This window comes from Chiloscyllium plagiosum, unplaced genomic scaffold (genome assembly GCF_037043375.1).
Source record: "Chiloscyllium plagiosum isolate Xiang-an unplaced genomic scaffold, Cpla_swu_hap1 HiC_scaffold_10, whole genome shotgun sequence".
NCBI classification, from domain to species: Eukaryota; Metazoa; Chordata; class Chondrichthyes; order Orectolobiformes; family Hemiscylliidae; genus Chiloscyllium; species Chiloscyllium plagiosum.
The window spans coordinates 28,623,419-28,648,263 of NW_028270148.1; the positions used below are offsets into that span (position 1 = coordinate 28,623,419).

Sequence of the window (24,845 nt, forward strand, 5' to 3'; positions counted from 1 at the left end):
GCTTATGATTGCATTGGATAGATACTAATTGATCTCCACATGTTCATACCCACATGCTACTGAGTGTTGTCTGGAGTATAGTATGGTGTAGAATTATCTGACTTGGACCACAGTCTGCTTTTTATATCCAGTGATGTTCAGCACTGTGGCATCATTGGAATGGTGCTTCTAGGTCCTGAAATGTTTACTCCACACTACCTCTTCTTCCTTGTGCATTTGCCAATCGATCCCCTCCACACTTCTCTCCGTAGATTTTTAAAGAGGCTTTGGGTAGTTGTAAATTTTTGCTTACTTATCAGTGTCTAATGCTGTACAAAGCAGGTATGGCTTCTCGGATTTTCTGCACTGCTCCCTCTTAGGTTTGCAGCATCACAGGTTGTGCCTGAAAGGTAAGGATGTAACTTTGTCTGACTTGGAGTCAGCAAAAAAGCAAAGCAAATGATTCAATTTACAGTGAAATTGTGTCAATTCAGTGTTGCAGAGACCTCAGGCAATAAATCTCTTGAGAAATGTAGAAGACTCTTGTTTTTTCTCCCTGTACGACTGTTCTGAGGAAAAGTCATTCGACACGAAACATTAACTCTGAATTCTCTTCATGATGCTGACAGGTTTGCTGAGCTTTTCCAGCAGTTTTAGGTTTTGTTTCTGATTTGCATCATTCGCGGTTCTTTTAGTTTTTACATTCTCGACAATCTTTTTCCAGGCGTATGTGTTTGACTGGTTCCTAGCTGTTTAAATGTCAAGGTTGCAGGAATAAGGAACACCAAAAACAAAGGTCAAGTGAGTTAATAGTAGGAAAATAGAAACACTTTGCTGTCGCATTACAGTTCAGCCACAGCTCAATTGCCAGCACTTTTTGTCTCTTAATCAGAAGATTATGGGGCCAAGTCTCTCTCTCACATTAAGATTGACACTCCTCTGCAGCGCTGTGTAAGTCAGCATGATGGGCTTTGAGCTGTGCAGTCTTTTGGATGAATCTTTAAACTGAGGTTCCATCTGCTGTCCTGTTCAACATTATCTAATGGCACTACCTTGAGGGGAGACTTCCTGGGTGCCCTTATCAATATTTCGCTCCTGAAACATCAGAAAGATACATTATTTGACCACTATCATGTTTGTGGATGATTATTTTATGCAACTTGTTATACTGCAATAATGACTCCACTTTGGCTGAAAGTTGGGCATGTTGGGTTATGAAAGATACTGTATACTTGGAAGACTGTCCTTTTTATTATCTGGATGAGAAGTTATAGGTTTTAAGGTCTATTGGTTTCAGTGTTGGTTCCGTTTCATTCCTTACACTTTGGAAGGATGTGCTTTGCAGACAGAGCTCTGTACTTTCAGTACAGATAAGATGTAGCATCACTCAGTATATTCCCTTTTTTTGTGACAACTCCAAAAGCACAATTTGTCCAGTACAAGTCAGTTGGATGTTTAATGCCAATAAATACATCTTGGGTTCTATTATGTTTGTTTAACCACTGTAATGTGATCGTGACCATCTTCCCTTCTGTACGAATATGGGAGTTGATCACTTCAGTTGTATTCAGTTTTCTTTAATGAGATGAAGAATTGTGGTTTATCTGAGAAAATGTTTCAAGAAAACTTCACCCTTTTATAAGGGGTCAAATGAAAATTGACATCCAACTTCTTTAAACAATACTCACGCTCTCCATAATGTGAAGAACTTGCATCTTTCCTTGCAGAGTTGTGATTTTTCAAGTACATACAGTCAATTCAAAGTAACCATTGTTATAAACTTGAAGGTGTATATTATATCTTTGAAAGTGAAAACTGGCAAGCACTAACAGTCACAATGAGCTGGAAAATTGAAAAACGTAACATTTGCCTATAATTTAGATGTACAGTACAAAAACAGACCCACCTCAGTTGTTTTCACAGCACTTTGAATTTCACCAAACTGTTTAAATTATGCTGAAAAATGTGTTGCTGGAAAAGCGCAGCAGGTCAGGCAGCATCCAAGGAACAGGAGAATCGACGTTTCGGGCATAAGCCCTTCTGCAGGAATGAAGAAGGGCTTATGCCCGAAACGTCGATTCTCCTGTTCCTTGGATGCTGCCTGACCTGCTGCGCTTTTCCAGCAACACATTTTTTTCAGCTCTGATCTCCAGCATCTGCAGTCCTCACCTTCTCCTAGTTTAAATTATGCCCCAAGATTCTAAAACCCAATCAAATTTGGTTTGATATTGCCAAAACAATAAAATTCAATGAGACAATCTGATGTTTGGGTAAAAAAGCAGGCATTTTGGACAATTGGCCAGAAAGAGCACCAACTGCCATTGAAAGATTACTATACACTTTCTGTCAAAGGTACATTTTTCATGTGAAACATCTTTTATAACAGAAGACAAGATGATCCAAGAAGATTGATACTGGAGATGACAGCCGCTGTCTGGATTTTGAAAATTAAGTTGCTGTAAATAGGGTCTTTGGATCAGTATATTATTATTGAGTGGGAGATGGATAACAAATCTATAAGAGAAAGGAAGCTTAGTTGTAAATGTTCACTTTTTGCATTAAAGAATGAAATTAATTTTTTTTGTTAAATAGTGGAATTTGGGTGGTTTTCCTTTTGGTTCATATTGACAGTTAAATCTCTGGACATAAAACACCATTCCGAATGGTTTCTTACTAGTGTTCATAAAATTTGCAATATATTTCAAAAGTTAGTCACTACAGGATTTTGTATATAGGACATTAAATGCAATTTTAATTTATTATTGCAGATTTCTTCACATTTTATCCTTTGTTGTTAGGAAGCCTTCAGCTACAAACTTTTAGTTTTGAGATGGTAAACTGTTCCAAGATTTAGCAATTTTGTTCACCCATCGGTCTGTCTTAAAATAGAAACAGAAAATACTGGAGAAACTCTACACATCTAGAGATGTGGGGAAGGAAATACAGTTGATGTTTCAAGTCTGACTGTGTCGATATGGTCACTGATTCTGCCAAACCTGCTGAGTTTCTCCTCTATTTTTGATTTCTGTTTCAGATTTTTAGTATATGCAGTATTTTGCTATTATTGAAGTTATTTTTGGTTTGCTATCAATTTTGCTGAAGATTTCTTTCAGTGAATAGTTTGCAGAGGTTCTGTGCAGAGACTGCCTTTGATCTTATGCAAGTGACACAGCAAAGTGAGACACTGACAGAGGAGAAATGCTCAACTCCAAGATTGTTGAACTATTAGTGAAATTCTTTTTGTAAAAAAAAAAGATCACTCATCAATTTTTTGAAACTTTTCTGCAAGGCACTTTTAGGAGAGGAAATGGAAATCTTTACATGTGCAGAGGACCACTGTCTCAAACTCCCAGAACTCCCTTCCTAACTACAGTGTGGCTGTCTCTTCACCCCAAAGACTGCAGCAGTTCAAGAACGTGTCTCATCGTTGCCACCTGCAGGGCAGTTAGACTTGGGTGATAAATATTGGCCGAGCCAGCAGCACCCACATCTTAACAAACTTCAGAAAAAAACTCTGATCTTTTTCTTTCCTGCTTGCTTGTTGAACAGTCTGGGAATTTTATCCCACAATTTGTCAGCTTTTACGCGGGCTTTCCCCTTTCTGTGCTTGGACCACGTGGATCACTTTTTGTTTCTTGTTAACGTTGTCCTCATTATCAGATGCTACCCACACTTCTGAGTTTGTGGTTGGGATAGCCTTGTATATTACTAATAGCACTGTGGTGTCTCTGGACTTCAGTTCTGGCACTGTTTATCACGTTGCCTTGGTTTGATAGGTTCGATCGCTGCTGCTGCTGCCATGTTTCAGTATGAGGTCAGCACCTTCCTCCTGAGTGAGCTTCAGAAGCTTTATCAAGTCTAATTATGTCAGAGAATGGCCATCTCTCTGGAACCTTACAGACTCTTGGTCACAAATGACTGCTTGTTGTACCAATGTTCAGTTACTTTTCCAATAGCCAAGGTGTAATTCACGTCCTTATTCCACATAAAGGTTTTGTTAGCCTAGGTCTCTTTTATTTGTCATAACCTTTTACGAAATCAGTTTTAAGTTTCCCTTTAAAATCAAAATTTCCTCTTGGAAGCTCCTTTCAGGGAGTTTGTAAACACAGATATGTCTTTAACTTTTGGAAACCTGTTTAACTCCAAGTCCCAAAAATCAGGGACGTGGTATTTGTACCTGTCTCTGAAATGCTTTTAAAGCAGCCAACAAATGTTTAGAGATGAGGGTATCCTGCTATAAATATTGCCTATAAAGTGTTTGAGGAAAAGGAATTAAGTTAACACGATGTGCTAACAGAGATTTGATGAAAGATTCTGCTGAAATATAAGTTGACTTGCACTCTTTCAAATAGCTAATCTGTGTTGCAAATATGCTTTTAATGCTTTTTTAAAATGTAAATAAGTCAAATGCAAGTGCGTTTAGTCCATGGTGTTATGTATTTGTGTGGTGTTCTGCTCTCATTCTAAGTGGAACGATCTAGCTGGCCAAAAGGATTTTTTTTATCAGATTAGATACCTGCTGCTGATTTAAGTTTTAACTCCTTTGAGGAGCGCACAACTTGTGAGGGCAGACTGTTGGGGGTGAGGGGTGTGTGGAAGGCATAATGTTTGCGCAGTCAGGTGGGCTCTATTGCCTTCCAGCTGGAGGTCGATGTGCAACGAGGATAATAAACTGCTGTGTCACTTCTCTCATTTTTCCCTGCGGATGTCAGCTGCTCCAGTGTGAATGCAGCATGCCCACTTTGTGAATGCAACAAAGAACCTTTCACAATGTGCACATAAACCTTTTGCAACGCTACCAAATGGAACTGAGCACAGTATCTGTGGCAAAATAGATCTGCTATTTACAATAAATACAGAGAAATGGTTTCCAGTGGCTATGGGGTTGATAACCAAAGGGCTCAGATTAAAGGTGATTCTCCGAATCCAAAGCAATATTTTTATGATCTAATGCCAGGTTAGAATTTGGAATGGATGGCCTGATAAGGTCCAAAACCAGTTGCAGTCTTCAAAAGGAAATTGGGTGAATTACTGTAAAAGTATTGGGAGGAGAAAATGCAGGCAATGGGTCTAATCAAATTATTCTTTGATTCTGTTTTGGTTCCAGGAGCAGAATGGCTTCCTCCTATGTTTGATTGCTGTATGATGCAGGAGTTCTTTGCAGTTAATAGCAAGCAAACTGAATCTCTGCGTCATGCGATAGATGTTATTTTTGAAAATTATTCCCTGTAACATTGTATTTAAAAAAGACATTTTGTTCCTTGACTGTTCAAAACAATCACTTGCAGTTGTTTTCTGTTTTGTTTAACAACTGGCAGGCAGAAGTGGAAGTAGAACACGTCTGTTTCTGATCCGTTCTGTCCATCTGTGCTATCTCATCAACATCCTTCTTGCCTTTGTCCATTCCTGCTTTACATTTGCGTCAATGTCGACACCTTCCACTCTCAGTAAGGGAAGTCAACTTCCCTGTAAAACAATAATGGGTGGGCACATGGGGCTACTGTGCCTGCATTTGGCTCTCTCAGTATTGACACAAGCTGTTTATTTGAATATGCCTTGTAACAAAAGGTTACCAAGTTATTTTTTTCTCTTTACTGCTTTTCTGAAATCCTGTGACACTGGGCAGGTTCATTCACAGCTGCATGCTCTCAGTGAAGTGCGATGTTTTCAGCAGCCTTCCCAGTAGTTTTAATAGAGTTATTGTGGACAATTTCAGTGAGTGAAAGTTTGGTGGGGAAAAAAAATGGAAACTGTGGGATACCATTAATTTTCCATTATAATTGTACATGTGCAGCAGGTGTGTGATAAGGAAGGGACGAGTCATTTATATTTCTGTCTGTCACCAATGAATGAATTGCACATGATCTTGAAATATTATTTGGGAATGGGGAGGGAATAAAAGCATCTAGTTTAACTCCTCAGTGCAGATTAAGTATTTAATTAATGTCTTCCGCCTGAAGATGGCGGTGTTCTTTTTGTTTTGAAAACTGGATTTGGCAAGGCACAGCTATTTTGGCATTAAGATGTTGCGTAATCTTGGCATCTTTGCAGGTAGTGTACCTTTTTAAAATCATTGAGCTGATTCATTTTGATAAGCTAATCATCCAGCATTTAAAAGGAAACTGGCAGATGGTACTGTTCTGAGACAAGAATGGAAAATGTTGGCAATTGTTGGCAACTTCTATGGAGAGAGAATGTTTGTTTATTTTGGGTGTGGATCCCAGAGGAAAATGGGCTAAGAAGTCACATCTGCCACCACAACTTTATCTCTCTTGCTCCCTCACTTGTTCTTTTTTGTGAGTCTTTCTTTCTTTTTCTTTCTCTCTCTCTCTCTCTCTCTCTCTCTCTCTCTCTCTCTCTCTTCCCTTTCTTCTCTTCTACACCATCCCACTCCCCATGTTTGACAAGCTACTATTGTACAGCATTTTATATCCCTGTTTAGCTCAATATTCTTAAAACTGCTTTGAATTTGTCTGGTCCTAATCCAATTGTGGTTTTTTTTCCCCTCAAGATGCACTGGGTGTTTTTTTGTTTTGCTTTCATTTTAACATTTTAGAATTTTTGGGCAGTTTTATCTGAAGGTGAAATTTTGAATTTTATGTTTGAAAAGAAGATTAGAAAGGAGAAAAGCAGATTGGGTTTCCCATTGCAAAATCAAATTGGTAGCTGAACTTGGACTTGACGACGTGTTTTAAAATTAAAATTTAAAACCCTCTTTGCAGGTAGGTTAAGCATGTATCCGTTTCTAGCACTGGCTGTTCAAATTCAATCTCGCTCTGACCTCAGGACGTGGTTACATAAGGACCCTGTGAAAATTGTGTCAAATTTGGAATAATCATATCTTGCATTTGTACAAGAAATGTATAAAAATGAGCCAGAGTGCCTCAAATGTAAATTAAATTGGACTGTAATTCCCAGGGAGAATGGGAGGACTGATCACCAGTTTAGTTAGCCATGAATTTTATCGGAGAATATAAAGGAAGAGAGATCAGTTTCTACGGAGTTCCAGTGGTTCAGGTACACCATTATAATAAAATTGTTTGTCCTCAGTAAATTCTTTAAGACCATGCTCCTGCTATAACCAATCCGCTGTACTGTGGTGTAGAATCATGGGTGTCCTTGCTCTTCTAATTCTAAAATCTTGTTAGATTTACCATCTGTGTGCATGCCAACAAATAGCCTTTCAACTCTGGCCAAATTTCAGTATAGCCCTGATGAAATTTACTGGTTGCCTCTAGAGGTTCTGGCGCGTGTTGGAATCATTCAGATTGGTTCAAGGGTGGGACTGGACAGCACTAGGACCGCAGTCAACTTCACTGTCTTGCATGAGCAATCCTTTTGTTTCAAAGCTCGTACTAGTTTGCTGAAGCTAATCTGTTGGCCTTGTGGAAGGTGGGAGCATGAAGAGACTTTGTCCACTTTTGAGTTAGTACAACTTTTATTTTTCTTTTGTAAACATGGAGCTAACTTGAACTTAAGACCAGCTTAGCTAGTAGCTCAGAGACTCTCCTGTTGAATGTCTTTTGGACTTGAATCTTTTGGTTGGTCATGAGCAGACTGAGGTAAGGGAGTCCAGAAATTACAGTTAAGTTCTTAAGAGGCCAGACCTGTTACTGTCACATGACGACACTTTCTGGATGAATCCATCTCAATTTGACATTTAGTTTCTATGCGTAGTACAAGTGACTCCAAGCATCTCCAAATATAACCCCAAGGTAGGCTTCTATGCCCCTATTCAAAACATGGTTCACTGAATAAGATATATCATGGATTTTTAGCATCCTTTGCAGACATATTATATTTTGATAGCGCTTGTTACCAACCCCTGCTAGGGAGTTGCATTGTTTTTCTTCCGTGTTTGTTGACTATATTGTCCTGACAACACACGGGTAAGATTCCAAGAGAATGATGCCCATGTTCTCTCCCAGTAACTGTTGTCTGGAGCTGTCCAGATGTGGTGTTAACTTGCATCATGTGATCAGTGGTGACCATGTTTTAGCCTAGCTAAGTCCATTTAAAATTAAACAAAGGTTTCTTTTTATTTTAAAAAGGCATTTTGGTATCTTTCAGACATGGGGACAAAATAGGTTCCAGTTTATTGATTTGTGTCTAACCAGTGTACAATCCACTTCCTTTCAAAATCTGAAGATTTACCAGGATGGTGCCTGTTCTGGAGGGTTTTAGGTATGAGTAGAAGTTGGATAAACTCAGATTATTTTCACTGGAAAGATAAAGGCTGAGGGGTGACCTGACAGAAGTCGACAAAATTGAGAGGCATAGATCGGCTGGACAGTCAGTGGCTTTTTCCCAGGATGAAAAGGTCAACTGGAAGAGGGCACAGAATCTAGGCGAGAGGGGAAATGTTTTTCTGAGGGTGGTGGGTTCCTGGGATGCTCTGCTAGAGGACATGGTGAAAGCAGGCATGCTAGCAGTGTTTTAAGCTGTATATTGATAGACATGTGAACATGAGACGAACAGAGGGTTAGATACCACTTGTTTTAAAATAGTAGCGGGCCTAAACCAGGATTAGGAATCAATGACAGCTTCGTGGGCTGAAGGGCCTTTTGCTGTGCTGTATTGTGATTGAAAACCCATTTGGTACCTGGTCTGGCCTATACATGACTCCAAAGCTGTGCTGCTTGAGATGAATTGAACTGTCCTCAGTGGATGGGCAAGCCATTTAGCTCAAAGGCAGTTGAGAGATGGTTGGCAAATGTTGAACTTGCCACCAGTACTTCCATCCCATGAAAAAATTATTTTAAAAAGTCAGTGCACTGTCTGGATCCAGCAAGGAAAGAAATCGTGTGATTCCAATTCCTTCCCTGATTCATAAATTGGAGCATTGTCTTGGGTAGTCACTCAAGATCATGGAGGAATTTCTTCCACACCTGGTGTTGTGGGTCCCAAGGTGACTAAATAAATTGTCCAGTGCTGGATCCGTGCCCCCATTCTCAGGTGGTGGTTGCTGATTGGGATTTTTGCAAGTTCCTTCCACGGTTGGTTTTTGTCCTCCAGCTGAACTTATCAGAGACTGACTGACAGAATTATTGACAGATGATTTGCAAATTTAGACAGCGTTTGGCTCCAGATTCCCATAGGTGTGTGTGAGAATGGCACTTTTTCAGGAAGCTTTCAAAATATTGAAGTGGTTCCTCTGCCCTTCTGTTAACCCACTTGTTCAGAATAAAGGGCTTGTTTTGGACTATTGTGATTCATGGCAGGCCATTTGACAAATGCCCCAGGGAGCTTCCTCTCGCTAAGAAAAGACATTGACTATACAATTCAACATGATATGTACTGTTTCCATGCAGCATCTTGGCCAACTGAGGAATGCTGTTTGACAACAAGGACCTTGAGCCCAACAAAGAGAAAGTGAGGTCTGCAGATGCTGGAGATCAGAGCTGAAAATGTGTTGCTGGTAAAGCACAGCAGGTCAGGCAGCATCCAAGGAACAGGAGAATTGATGTTTCGGGCATAAGCCCTTCATCAGGAAAGCCCTTCATCAACCTTGAGCCCAACACCAAGTCTGATTTGAAGCTCAAGTCAAAATTTAAATCTCAATTGGCTATCTTACTTGTAGCAAAGCTTTAAAGTAATTGACAGAAATACATTAAGATGTACATCACGTAAACAGACCCTTTGCTCCAACTCATCCATGCCGACCAGATATCCTAACCTAATCCTCCCATTTGCCAGCATTTGGTCCATATCCCTCGAAACAACCCTTCCTATTCATATGCCCACCCAGATGCCTTTTAAATGCTACAATTGTACCAGCCTCCACCACTTCCTCTGGCAACTCATTCCATACACATACCACCCTCTGAGTGAAAAAGTTGGCCCTTAAGTCCCTTTTATATCTTTCCCCTCTCCTCTTGCCCTCTAGTTCTGGAATCCCCCAGCCCAGGGAAAAGACCTTGTCTGTTTATTCTATCCATGCCACTCATGATTTTATAAATCTCTATGAAGGCATCCTTCAGCCCCTCATTCTCCAGGGAGAATAGCCCCAGCTTCTCCCTGTAGAGAGGGATGGGATGGCACGGTGGCTCAGCGGTTAGCACCGCTGCCCTATAGCGCTGGAAACTCTAGTTTGATTCCAGCCTCAGGCAACTGTCTGTGTGGAGTTTGCGCATTCTCTGTGTCTGCGTGTGTTTCCTCCCACAGTCCAAAGATGTGCAGATTAGGTGAATTGGCCATGGTAAATTGCCCATAGTGTTCAGGAATGTATAGGCGTATTAGTCAGGGGTAAATGTAGAGTAATAGGATAGGGAAATGAGTTTGGGTGGGATACTCTTCGGAGGGTCGGTGTGGACTTGTTGGGTCGATGTGGACTTGTTGGGTCGAAGGGTCTGTTCCCACACTGTAGGGATTCTGTGATTCTATAGCGCAAATCCTCCAACTCTAGCAACATCCTTGTAAATCTTGCCTGAACCCTTACAAGTTTCACAACATCCTTCCGATAGGAAGGAGACTAGAATTGCACGCAATATTCCAAAAGTGGCCGAACCAGTATCCTGTACAGCTGCAACATAACCTCCCAACTCCTAGGCTCAATGCTCTGACTCGTAGAGGAACGGATACCAAACACCTGCTTCACTATCCTATATACCTATGACTCCACTTTCAAGGAACTATTAATCTGCACTCCAAGGTCTCTTCATTCAGCAACACTCCCTAGGACCTTACACTTAATGCTATCGGTCCTGCTCTGATTTGCTTTTCCAAAATGCACCACCTCCTGTTCATCTAAATTAAGTTCCATCTGCCACTCCTAGGCCCATTGGCCCATCTGATCAAGATCCCATTGTAATCCGAGGTAACCTTCTTCGCTGTCCATCTGCCAACTAACTATACCTACTTTGTTCACATCCAATACATTTATATAAATGACAAAAAGTAGCACCGATCCTTATGGGACACCACTGGTCAAAGCCTCCAGTCTGAAAAGCAACTCTCCATCACCACCCTCTGTCTTCTACCTTTGAGTCAGTTCTGTATCCAAATAGCTAGTTCTCCCTGTATTCCGCGAGATCTAACCTTGCTAATCAGTCTACCATGAGGAATCTTGTCGAACGCCTTACTGAAGTCCATGTAGATCACGTCTACTGCTCTGTCCTCATCAATCCTCTTTGTTACTTCTTCATAAAACCCAATCAAAAATTTGTGAGACATGATTTTCCATGCACAAAGGCATGCTAACTATCCCTGATCAGTCCTTGCCTTTCCAAATACATGTAAATCCTATCGCTCAGGATTCCCTCCAACAACTTGCCCACTACTGATGTCAGGGTCACCGGTCTATAATTCCCTGGCTTTTCCTTACCACCTTTCTTAAATAGTGACAGCATGTTAACCAACCTCCCGTTTTCCAGCACCTCATCTGTGACTATTGATGATACAAATATCTCAGCAAGGGGCCCAGCAATCACTTCCTTAGCTTCCCACAGAGTTCTAGGGTCTGGGAATTTATCCACTTTTATGTGTTTGAAGACATCCAGTAGCCCCTTCTCTAATAATGACACTTTTCAAGATGTCACCATCTATTTCCCCACATGGTATATTTTCTATATCCTTCTCAAGTATAATATTTAATTATACTGTTAGAGATAATTTCAAGTAAGGAAAGTTAAAATTGACATGCAAGTGACTGTTTTCTTTCTCACCGCTGACCAGAAAAACATCTATTGAGATTGAGTTTTAACCATCTCAAAGCCTTTTAATAACATGACCAAAGCTGAGCAGTGTGTGTTTCTTAATCAGTTTTGCTTCTCACCTTGAGAAGGTAGGTGGCGTTACCCAGCACCTTATACTGAATGAAGCTCCCATAGTGGTATTTGGGTTTGATCTCTTACATTTTAATAACTTCAACAATTAAACCATTAAAACCAAATGCTCTTCAAGTATGCTAGATGATTTGCAGCAATATATTGTCTGCCAGGATGAAGGGCAAGTAGGGTACTTTGTCTCTGGTGAGATTTGAATATGCAGTCATTGGATTGCTAGCACAGGCCTCTCGGCTCCTTGTTGTCAGTTCAATGGTGAGAGAAAGCTAGCTGTACGATTTGCACTTTGCTTTGTAGCCAGAGTATGATTGCCTTGTAATATTGGTAAAACCTCTCTTTCAGTCTGTTTCTAATTACAGGTCCTGCTCCAAAGCAATGAAATATAAGAGTTATGCTCGTGTGGAGCATTTATAATATACTGACCTCCAGGGGTTTTGCAGAATAGCCATGTTGGACTCCAAGCATTAAACATTGCTGTACATCTCTGACTCTCTGACTCTATTTCTCTGTACGTGCTGCTCGACCTGCTGAAGTTGTTCCAACACTTTGGTTTTATCCCACACTGACCAGTTAGTTTGCAGATCATGTTTCTATGCCTTGAACGGACGTTAATTCCCTGGTTGGAATGGACATGAGTCCATTTGTTAATTTGCCAAAGAACGTGCATTTTACAAGTAGAATGTGTTAGCAAGGGTTACTATTTAACTTTTGACCCTACTACCGTAGTCCTTTTGACTGCCAACTTAGGCTTTGGTGTTCCCACAGTCAAGTGTGTCTATTGTATGATTATTTTGAAGATTAAAGGAAGCTTTTAGTAAATTTTGACCATTGTGATAATGTTCTTTTTGTTGAATCGAATTCATTGAATGAATTTTGGTGTGGTTTTTTTTAAAAGAAAAGAAGAAATTGGGGCAGATTTCAAGTGCACCCTTTCTCTGGAGTGGTAACAGAAAAGTATGTATAATTCTATGGACTTCTCATAATTCTAAGCTTCGTGCAGACCATCTGCATTTGAGCAGGCCATCATTTCTGAAGGATTGACTTATACTAAGAATTCTTCGAGGAGAAAGTGAGGTCTGCAGATGCTGGAGATCAGAGCTGAAAATGTGTTGCTGGTAAAGCACAGCAGGTCAGGCAGCATCCAAGGAACAGGAGAATCGACGTTTCGGGCATCATTCCTGATGAAGGGCTTATGCCCGAAACGTCGATTCTCCTGTTCCTTGGATGCTGCCTGACCTGCTGTGCTTTACCAGCAACACATTTTCAGCTTATAGTAAGAATTGGCCACAGATTAATCAGGATTATGAGCTGTGAATGTACATTGTAATTGACCTATTCAGAGATGTTATTACACACGTAGGGAGCAGCTAGGGACCAGAGTGCAGACTTCCTGGTCCACAGGGAGGGGACACACCACTACAACACACAGGCCTAGTAATAAGCTGTGAGCTAGTTCTCAGCTCGTCGGATGTAATTTAAGAGGCGGACTGACCTGAGTGAATTGGATCTGGTCCAATGCAGTAACTAAGTGAAAAGCTGCTTTATGGTGATGGAGAATTTCTCGCACCCTGCAAGTATTTGTGTGCAAATGGAATTACTCAGCTCTTCAGAAATTGTCATAGAGTTCCATTATTTTCGCACACTGGGAAGTTGGATGAATGGTGATCTATCATCCTGAGGAGAATAAGAGGATCATCACCAAATGACAGCTATTGGAAATTCTTGAAGGAAAAGTGGTAGTGGGCAAATTGATTATATGTACAACATAAATTGATCTTTTAATTGGAGGGGTGTGTAGAACCAAGATTTACTTTCTGAATTGATGTTAAAATTGGAAGGAAGAAAGAAAATTGTAATGTAGATCTGAGAAGAGCTGAAGCAAATATTTCCATTCTGAGTTATTTATCAGTCATCTGCTTAGAAATCTGAATATTACTGGTTGTGCTTTAAATTTGCAGGATTCCATGCATTCCAAATCACGTGATAAATATGAATGAGATTAAGAAATCCTATTAGCAGCCTTTTCCTTCCCACAGAAATGGTGGGTTGATGCCTAAAGGTGCTGGAGGTAAATTGGTTTTCCATTGTGATGGAATGTTACCGTGAGCCATGTTGACACATTGGACTGTTAAATATGATCTCTCAGTGGGTTGTTCTATCAGCAGGAGCCCAATAATCTCAAAACACATTCCAGCAGAACTTCAGATAATAGTTACATCTTCATGTTTTGAGGAATGCCCCTGTTGGAACATTGCATCCAGATGGCTCTGGTTACAGTCACTGTGTGCCTTCAAGTAAACAGCTCCACATATTGAGCTGTTTTGATGTAGAATCATGATCGCCTTGAAGAACAAAGTTTAGCTTGAAAACAAAACCTAGCATTATCTCCTTTTTGAAGCAGATAAATAAATTTGCATGTGCTTGTGCAGTTGACAAATTCTGATATACAGTTGTGGAAGTTTTCGGTTAGTTAATGCAGAGTTGTTCATTTTTGTTACTATAACGTCTCAAATGAGATATAGCCCAGATTTTCCTGTCTGAATAGCAAGGAGGTGTTAATGACGTTTGCCATTATTTGTACATGTGGTCAAGAACATCAGGTGAGGTATTGGTATGTCATTCAACTGAAATCTAAATGATGCTGTCTAGTCAGATCTTTTTCCCAATTTGAAATATTACATCTTGTTCTCTGCCTTGCTATTGAGATTCATTGACTGAACATTGGTGTCACAATCCAAACTTAAACTTGCCACATGTTACATTTGTCCGTTTTCCAGTCTGTTGGAAAAGCATTTTTCTGGCTATAAAAAGTAGACACAGTTTGACCCCTATTCTGTGCTGAGTCAGCTGGGTTGATGAGGATATTGATTTATAAGGGTCTAATAGTTTGAAACAGTTAATGTTGGGGAGTGCCTTAGGCAGTACCTACTGCGATGATGTATGGGTTTAGAAGAACAGAGTAACATCTTAAGTCAGAACAAATATCAAATTCGCCTCTGCAACAATCTCTGTCATTTTGGTGTAACGTTTGTTTAGTTGCTAACATGAAATAAACTGCACCTGGTTTAAGAGCATATAGTAGTTTTCCTTGACCACATTAAACCAGGAATGCCCTAAACAGAAAGAAGTGGGTGACAGCAAATCCTCCTTATATTCTACTGTGCAATAGTATAAGGAGCTTACAGAACTTTGTGAGTAGCAGTATACACTGCTCATATAACCACTATTGCTACTTTTTGAGCTAGGAGGGAAATATTGGCTGGGCTTTCTGCTTCTGACCACTACTGACTGACTACTGCATGAAATACATGTGTAGCCATGATTGCTAATGTAATTGAGTAACCCATCAACATTTCCTAGTTAAGATTTACTTGAGTTCCAATTTGAGTAAGGTATCAGAAGGTGACTGCCATGCATGGACGTCCTCCCAGCGTGAGTTGGTATCTTCACAGTGTCATGAAAGGAGAAAGAAAAATTGAGGTTTGGGTGAGACTGGTTGTGGGAAAGAACTGGTTAGCCAACCTTTCTTGCCTACTGTTGAGGAAATATCTGTTCTTTATAAATGAATATGCTTTGTTCTCAAAGACACCAGACTTTGCATTTAAGTTGTCTTACTGTGGAGAGATTTATTTTGGGGATATATTAGCGCTTGAGCATCTGCAATATATTATCTGCCTAAAACGTTTGTTGACTTACCTAATCAAGAATAAATTAAGCATGTGTGTTTACTGATGAGTATTGGTGTTCAATGATTAAACAGATTGTTCTGGCATTTGAATTACCAATTTATTTTGATTTGCAGTGGAAATTAGGGGTATCCTGTGGGGACTAATGTTGGCTTGAGTAAACTCAGAATATGGAAAGACGTTCAGTGAAACTGAGATTATGAAGTGGTTTTTGAAGTTTAGCTGCATGTTCAAAGTGGAGGGGAAGAATAATTTTTACAAAGGCAAAATGCAATGAGATATAAATTAATCTTGGACAGGGGGCACAGAATGAGTGATGTGGTGAGTTGGCTGAATTTTCTGTGTTCCAGTCAATGTTCTATTCTGTGAAAGTCTAGGGAAAATGAAGCCATCTGGATTACAAAATGGTGTCTCATCCAATTGACTGCTTTCTCACATCTGATATAGTTGGAAATATCAATCGGGGAGTATAGCTCCACCCATTAATGACCTAATATATTGTATTTGAGTTATAATTGACCTTTTAAATTCTTAGTTACACTTACAATAATATGACGCCCCTTCCATTCAGGCAGCTGAAGGGCTGGTACTGATTGAGATTTCAGTACCTTTTGGTGAATTTAAAGTGACTGGAATTCTTCATCTTATTTTGCGCCAAACAACAATTTTCCTGATGAAGTGAGTCTATGTTTTCGTATCGAGGACCGTATCCAATCTGTCCTGACTGTCACCAGGATGAGCTGAAAATGTGTTGCTGGAAAAGCGCAGCAGGTCAGGCAGCATCCAGGGAACAGGAGAATCGACGTTTCGGGCATAAGCCCTTCTTCAGGGCTTATGCCCGAAACGTCGATTTTCCTGTTCCCTGGATGCTGCCTGACCTGCGCTTTTCCAGCAACACATTTTCAGCTCTGATCTCCAGCATCTGCAGACCTCACTTTCTCCAGTCACCAGGATGACCATGGCCAGTGAGAATATAACTGATTCATAGTTTTCTTTTTGTTGCATGGCCCTATTTTGGATGGAATTCCATTGCACTTGAAGCAATACAGGTCACAAAGAGAAGAATTGACTAGTCCTCATGATCCTGTTGAGTATCCTGTGAACCATTGCTGTGGACTAAATGCCACACTAGGGCAGGATCAGAGCCAGTTCCCATGCCTTCAATGTCTAATAGCCTATGCAACTGCCAGCAGTTCTCTCCAAATGAATACAATGAACCTTGATTAAACGTTGGAATGTTTTTCCATTTGGAGCCTTCCGTGATCTGAGATGAGAAATGTGGCTGATTGTGATAATCTGGTGGTTACTGTTAAAGTAAAATGAAACATTATCCATTATGCATCTGGCTGTATAACCACGAAATGGCACAGTAAATGGGACTCTGAATATCAGCGAGCGCCCACATCCATTACAAGAGTGCCACAGCTGAAGATGAGAATTACTGATTTGTTAGAGTCATAGACGTACAGCACGAAAACAGACCCTTCGGTCCAACTCGTCCATGCTGACCAGATATCCTAACCTAATCTAGTCCCATTTGCCAGCACTTGGCCCATGTCCTTCTAAGCCCTTCCTATTTATACCCATCCAGATGCCTTTTAAATGCTGCAATTGTACCAACCTCTACCACTTCCTTTGGCAGCTTATTCCATACACTCACCACCCTTTGCGTGAAAAAGTTGCCCCTTAGGTCCCTTTTATATCTTTCCCCTCTCAACCTGAACCTATGCCCTCTAGTTTTGACTCCCCCACCCCAGGGAAAAGACTTGTCTGTTTATCCTATCCATGCCCCTCATGATTTTACAAACCTGTATAAGGTCACCCCTCAGCCTCTGATGTTCCAGAGAAAACAGCACTAGCCTATTCAGTCTCTCCCTTTAGCTCAATTCTTCCAACCCTGGCAACATCCTTGTAAGTCTTTTCTGATGTGAACATAGGAGGTATAGTTGTAAGTTTGTGACTGGCACCAAAATTGGAAGTATAATGGACAGTGAAGAAGGTTACCTCCGAGTACAACGGGATCTTGATCAAATGGGCTGAGTAGCAGCAGATGGGTTTTAACTTAGATAAATGTGAGGTGCTGAATTTTGTACAAGCAAATCTCAACAGGACTGGTACCCTTAATGGTAAGGTGATAGGGAGTGTTGCTGAGCAAAGAGACCTTGGAATGCAGGTTCATAGTTCCTTGAAAGTAGAGTCGCAAGTTGATAGAATAGTGAAGAAGGCATTTGGTATGCATTCCTTTATTGGTCAGAGCATTGAGTACAGGAGTTGGGAGGTCATGTTGCGACTTTACAGGACGTTAGGTCACTTTTGGAATATTGCGTGCAATTCTGGTCTCCTTTCTATCGGAAATCAAATATGTTTCTCCCCCAAACCCCATAAAATTCAGCCCCTTTTTGAATGTATTTTCTCTCCCTTGAATATAATGATATCCCACAATGTGGTTTGGTGACTATTAGAGAATTATAAACCAGCCACGCAGATTTAGGCATGTTAAGCATTATAAATTAAGGAATATTGGAAGAATTTTATGGATTGAGGAACAATAAAACTTGAATTTTACAATCCCAATCAACAGTAATACTGGGCAAATCAAATAGCAGAGTGAATCTTAGCTTGGTAGACAAATACGTTTTTTTATTCTCTTTGTTTTTTATGATGGTCAGTCACTGAGCATATTCACAAGAAGCCACTAATATAATTTTGATGAAAGTTTATAAGCCTATTACACATAAAAGAAAAACAACAAACTATCTAACACTGCACGAGAGCTATTTGAAACTGTTTTATTACAGAAATTAAGATTAAGGTTGTTGAAGAAAGTAAAATAGTTTACCATTACTCAAATCTCAGTGAAGGGTCACTTTAAAGTTCCTTGATCAGTTGGCATGGCTGTAATAGGTCTCTGAAGCTTGCTTGTAAGTGATATCTAAGCACTTTCTAGACATGCAGCTTGCATTTGGTCAGCTCCTAACAGTTTTTTGACTGTGGAATTTTGTTGAAAGCACTCAAGAATCTTTGGCCCTGACTATGTTTGTAGACCTTTAAACTAACAGCACCTCTTCAGGCCTCGCTGATCCTGCACATGCTGCCTGTCATTCTTAGTGGCTTTGTATTTTTGTGCTACTGACCTCCTCTCACTAGGCAATAGTAGTTTTCTGTCTCACCTGTGCATATTTCTTAATGAACTGAAATGTTCACCTGAACTCTACTGTAAACCTCTGAATCCTCAACACAAATACATGCATTAATGAACTTCAGGCAATCTGGCATTGCTGTTATTGCAAATCTAAAATGGAACTAAAACTACGTCGCCACTTCTAACACAAGATAACAATACAAATCCTGCTTGAAGTTATGGATGGTTCTGTCCACTTCACTTCAGAAACTAAACTGCCAAATAATGAAATTAACATCACAAATCTTCATCGCAATCTGCTTAAATGCAGCTCACCTTAGAACAAAGATCCTGGAGACAGGTGTACTTGGTGAATGGCTGACCACTGTGGGGGAACAAAAGGCAAAATTATTTTAAAAACAAGTTATACAGTCCAGGGTGTAGTGAGAGAACATAACATGGAACTGGTGAGTTGATACTGAAATTTTCTTCATGTGCCAAAATTGAACTTGGGACTACTGCCCACAAAAACACAGAACTTGTTTCTTTTTTGACCTCACCCAATTTTCTGAGCCATGTTGTTTGTCATCAGCAAAAAGATCCTAAATGAGAACACCCAAAACAACAGTTTGAATTAATTTGCAAAATACAGTGAATGTGGGTTTAACATTTTGTATGTAGCTGAGAGATCATGTTAAACATATTATGGAGATGACAGAAGTAATCTAGGACTAGAATAATGTGGGGACAAGTAGAATTTTGCAACAAAATGCAATTTCAGAACGAGAAAACGTGAGCGCAAGACAATCAAGTATCCTTTCTCACTTTTTCAGAATAGGTGAAACCAGAATCAGTATCTTCTTTGATTCACCTAACAGAAGCGAGAGTGAAAGTTTGAAACACACATGATTCAATGTAGTCAGATAATATGATTTCACTTGTTTGGAATGGATTTTGTTTTGTTTTGAAGAATAAAATTTGACTGAGGGAAGTATTGTTTCTACTATTGACTTGTTACAATGGAACTGACTCTTGATGATTTTACGAAGAAGGGAGAAAGAAAGCTTTGAGTTTTAGCTTATTTGTCCTTAAAATGCTTTTTTTTTCATAGGACAAAAAAAGTATTGGGCTACTTCCTATTGTTTATCATGCTACCACTTTGTGCTGATCTCATCAGGCTGAGATCAAAAGAAATGATGCAGAAATTGAAAATTTGTTAGGAATGAGTATTTTCATGGACAGAAGTCATGATTTATATTGTAATGTTACAGGCCCTTGTGTATTGCTGCAAGATGTTTACATGGCCATGGTAGATAATTGGAGTTGTCACTCAAGATATCTGATCCAGTTCGTTCTTCCACATACTTAATCCATGTCGCCAAGTGGTGGTGTTGGAGTGATATTCGATTTTTATTTGTCCTTGATTACATAGCGCAGCCAGATGGCTCTGATTATATTTTGGATGAATCAAGCCTATTAATTAGGCTGCAATATAATACATTGCCAACTTGACTGATTCTTAGTTAATATTTGTACAAAGTTGAAAGAATGTTTAAAGTATGTGGCATTATTTGCATTTCTTTTGTGTAGAGGTAAAATATCCCTTATCAAGTTGGAATCTATCTTTTTCCTTTGGTAACTGTCAAATGGAATGGTGAAAGCCAGTTGAGGCTTTTTAAAATTATTTGACAAAATGGGTGTATCAAAGGAATGACATTATTGTAGTTAAGAAAAACCTTTGCTCCCTGCCAGCCTTTGTAAAAAATGCTTGTAAAAATCTCAAGCTTCGGACTACTTGTCAATAATCTCCGACCTTAGGTAGCTAATATTTCAGTTATTAGTGCCTGATGGCTGTTACAGATTTTTATCAGCTCTGAGGAAACTTGATCCAAATCATGCCATTAAAACAAATCTGATGAAAGGTTTTTTAAGTGTGGTACAATAAATGAATCGCTAGACCTGTCAATTACTCAAGCCTTGCTTTCTAAGTACAAATGAATAAATTTTAAAGGATTTAAATACATCTGTCTGCTTGAGAATTTCTTTAATGCTACACAAGCTTATTTGCTTTAAGCTGAAACATTGCAAATTTGATAGAAAGCTTCACACATTAAAGTAACAATTCTTTCAACTATTAAATTATTTGTGACTTCCAATTGAATGCTAAAGTTTTGAAACCGCATAGAGATTTTTCATCTGCTAAAAGCCAAAACAGAGTTTACAATACAAAATCAATACTCCTAATTGTGCAGGGTAGCCTCCCATCATTGTAGTTTCACTAGCTGTTATTGAATATGTGCATGTATTTTAAAAGCTATTTTTAAAAAGTTGACCTAAGGAAGTAGGAGCTCAAGTCTAAAGACTGTAAAATTGGAGATTGTGGAATAAAAAGGGCAGTAGCTACATGGTTACAAAATTGGCAGATTGACTGCGACTCTATGACTAATAGCAGTTCACAGGTTTTTTTTGATTGGAGGAAAGTTTACTCTGTCTCCAGAGGGTAGGACTTCGGACCCCTACCCTTCCTGGTTATGTATTAACAAACTACATTTGTATGGGGCACATAAGAAATTCACGAGGGTTCTTAAGACAGCAGTTTCCAAACCCACAATTACTACCTTCCAGAAGGCCAAGGGCAGCAGTTCCATCATCTGTAAGTTCTGCCCACCATCCTGACTTGAAAATACCATCACCACTCCTTCAGTGTCACCTGGGTCTAACTCATGGAGCTCACTCCCTAACAGCACTGAAGGTGTACCCACACCAAATGGACTGCAGCATTTCAAATAGGCAGCTCAGTATCAGTAGCACCATGAGCCAGTAGAGTCTGCATTCTATGAATGGATATTTTTAAAAAATGAAAATACAGAACCTGCGAAAGTTTAAAACTTAATTACAAAGGTGTGGTGGGCTGTGAGGGAAAGTGTGTGAAAATGACAGGCTGGTTGGTGGACTGCCGAGACAAGTGGGAAATGAAATTTAATTGTGAGAAATGTGAAGTGAAGACATTGAGGTAAGGAAAATATAGAGACACAACATAACATAAATAGTCCAATACGCAGGAGCAAAGTAAAGTTTGTATGGGCATAAGGCACAAAGTGTTAGGCATCTTCTAGAATGATTAATACTACGTAAAGCATTCTAGGCTTTATTAATAGGAGCAGGTGCAAAAGCAAGGCAGTTAGGCTAAATTTGTATAAATTCTGGTTTGACTTTGACGAGAATATAGTTTACAGTTCAGGTGCCTCATTTCTGAAGTGGTACTTAAACCCGAGAGTATGTGCAGGTGAGATTCAGGAGGATGATTACAGGGATCAAGAACCTTTAGTAATAGGAAATAGATTGAAGAGTTGGGGTGGTCTGTAGTGAAGATTGAGGTTTGAGAGACGTACCCCAAATCATGTGGTGTTGAACAGAGCAGTTAAGAAGAAAATGTTTCCATTGGTGAAAGTATTGCAAATCTGAGAGCGTGAATTTGAAGTAAATGGAGGTTTTTAAAAAAAGTAATGATGACGTGAGCTAATAAATATGTTTGCCCAGTCAGTTGTTGGGATCTGGACTAAACTGTCCAAGAGTGTGGTGAAGGCAGATTCTGTTGAGGCCTTTCAGAGGAAATTGGATGATATCTGGAAAGGGAAAACGTGTAGGTTTTGGGAGAAGTTGGGGAGTTGGCAGTTGAAGTAAACCATCAGTGAGCCAGTGGACTGAATGGTTTCCAACTGTGCTGTAATCATTTGAGACTGATGTGAATAACCAATCAAAGATTGCTGTAATGTCAAGATGTTACAGGAACTTCATTGAGGAAGAGCCATGTAGCTGATCTGAGAGCTTCAGTGGGGATATTCTTTAGAAGCTAGAGCTGAGTAGGGGGCAATACACTTAATCCAACTGTTAAACCAAGAAGGTTTTAGCATTAATGGACTTGTTTATCTAAGATGGAGGTGTTTATATTTTCAGTACCAATGCCTTAAGTGCTGCTGCCGATATCTGCTGTGATGTTGCACAACAGTTTGTACCAATCTGCTGCTTCGCACATCAAAACACTGTTTAATTAGATAAATTAGATACTTAGATAAACTGTTCTTGTCTCAACCTGAAATGCCTAACCACAAGCTACAAAAATAGCTTTGAAATTGAAACAATATTGTGCAATGTATAAAATTCAATTCTGAAACTTGTAAGTAGGCAAGATTCCAGTCCTATTCCAGGATCCGTTGTTGACTGAATTGCAAAGCAAATTGTCTCCCAAGCAATTTCCGCACTTGAAACTTAAGCAAGTGAAAGAAGGAGCTTATTTGTCAAAAAGGATCTTTTGCTTTCTTTTCTAAGCTTGAGGCCCCTTATTTCTATGTTGTTTCTTTACACAAAATCTCTCTCAAATCCCCTCTCTAGCAGTCTGCAGCAACAAAAATAGTGCCAATTTCCTAAGTGTCTCCCTTTTAAAAGTAATTTCCCATTCCTGGCAACATATTGGTGAATCTATCCTGTAGGATTTCTGGCTTTAGTGGGTTTTTTTCCCGTAATATTGTGCCCAAAACTGCACATGATATTTTGACTGTGGCTAACCACTGTCTTGTTCAACTTTTATGATTACTGTTTGACTGTTATTGAAACCCAAACTGCTATTGGCACGTTCATTGGCCTTATTTTTCTGTGCTCACTTTTAAAGAATTGCATAATGACCCAAGACAGCGTGTTCCCTGACCTTTATCTGCATTCTTCTCAAATGTTATTGACTCTTTTGCCAACTTGTGGATTAGTGGGCGGCACAGTGGTTAGCACTGCTGCCTCACAACACCAGAGACCCGGGTTCAATTCCCGCCTCAGGCGACTCACTGTGTGGAGTTTGCACGTTCTCCCCGTGTCTGCGTGGGTTTCCTCCGGGTGCTCCGGTTTCCTCCCACAATCTAATCTAATCTAAAATCTAATCTAATCTAATCAAATATAAAATAGGATGGGTCTGATCAAATGTAATTCACAAATAATCCTTGGAAACCCTTAGTCCTGGTTGATAGTGACATTCAATACACCGATTGGAACAGGTCTCAAAAGTTAAAGTATATCTGCTTACCAGTTCCTAATATAAGCAGAATTGTGGAGGAAAGCTCACCTCATTTTGATCATGGAAAGAATAACATTAAAATTGCATTCAGGGCAGAATTTCCTTGGACTTTTTTACAAACCTGGTGCACCACACAACAGACCATTTTTATAAGACTGGTGCACCACACAACAGACCATTTTTATAAGACTGGTGCACCACACAACAGACCATTTTTATAAGACATGGCAGCCCTACTTTAGTTATTTGAATATCGATTTATCAGTTATCTTAACTAGGGCGTTTGTTTAACCAGGATAGTTAGATTTGTCAAGCCCTGGACCCTGGAGGGATTCTCCTGAGTGTATATATACAATGCTCCCATTCCTTTGTTTGGGAGCTTTGTGCTGAGCATAGCTGTTCTGTATTTTGTGGGTTTTTTGTTTTTTTTGCTTTTCTTTCTTTCTTTTTGTTGCTTTGCACAGTGTTAGGGTTTGTTTTGTATTATAGGATAGGTTAGTAGTTAGTAGACAGTAGTTGTATTGTAACTTGTATTTTTTTCTTTTTATTATACTGATATTTGTTATTGATTGTTTTTCAATAATTTTATAAATTTGTAAAGTTTAAACAAATTGCTAATAAATATATTTACAAAACAAAATTGCATTCAGAACTCATCCGACCTAGTTTCTCACCTTCAAGATGATGATAGATTAATGTTAGATTGCACAAGTTCCCATTTCAGCTTGATCGATCTCTCAGAAGAAAGTACTCTTAGTTCTATTTGTGAAGGTGGACTGTTATGTAGGGATAATGAAAGCCAGCTTTTAAAAGAAATGTTTAAAGACAGTTTAAAAACTTCTAAAGACATTTTCAGAAACTGAAACTGTCACTACCTTTCCAGTAAAGTAGGATATGCATTTATGATTTGGTCTCTTTCCTTCTAACGGGATGTATGCATGTTTTCCTGTGCAGGTGGTGAAACTTCTGAGCAACAAGAGGTCACAAGCTGTTGGAATTTTAATGTCGAGTCTTCACTTGGAAATGAAGGATATCCAGAATGGTAAGCTTGTTCAGTTATTGTAGGTAAATTCCTCATAAAGTTATTTGTCACTGTTTTCCAAAATCTATTCACAGCTGCTCACAATGTATTATGATGTTTAGCTGTTCTCAGTAAGGCACTTTGAAGGTAAGTGGATGCGTGATCAGCAGGTATGGAATAAGTGTCAACTTAC

The 24,845-nt window shown here is 39.5% G+C and overlaps 1 protein-coding gene across 1 annotated transcript in view; it reads left to right on the forward strand.

The window, feature by feature from the left end:
* Positions 1-24,845, forward strand: part of fmn2b (formin 2b) — a 479,925-nt gene that overhangs the window by 212,154 nt on the left and 242,926 nt on the right. Inside the window, exon 8 of the mRNA XM_087990994.1 lies at positions 24,586-24,673. Within this exon, the coding sequence (XP_087847120.1) occupies positions 24,586-24,673 (88 nt within the window). The remainder of the gene's footprint in view (positions 1-24,585; positions 24,674-24,845) is intronic.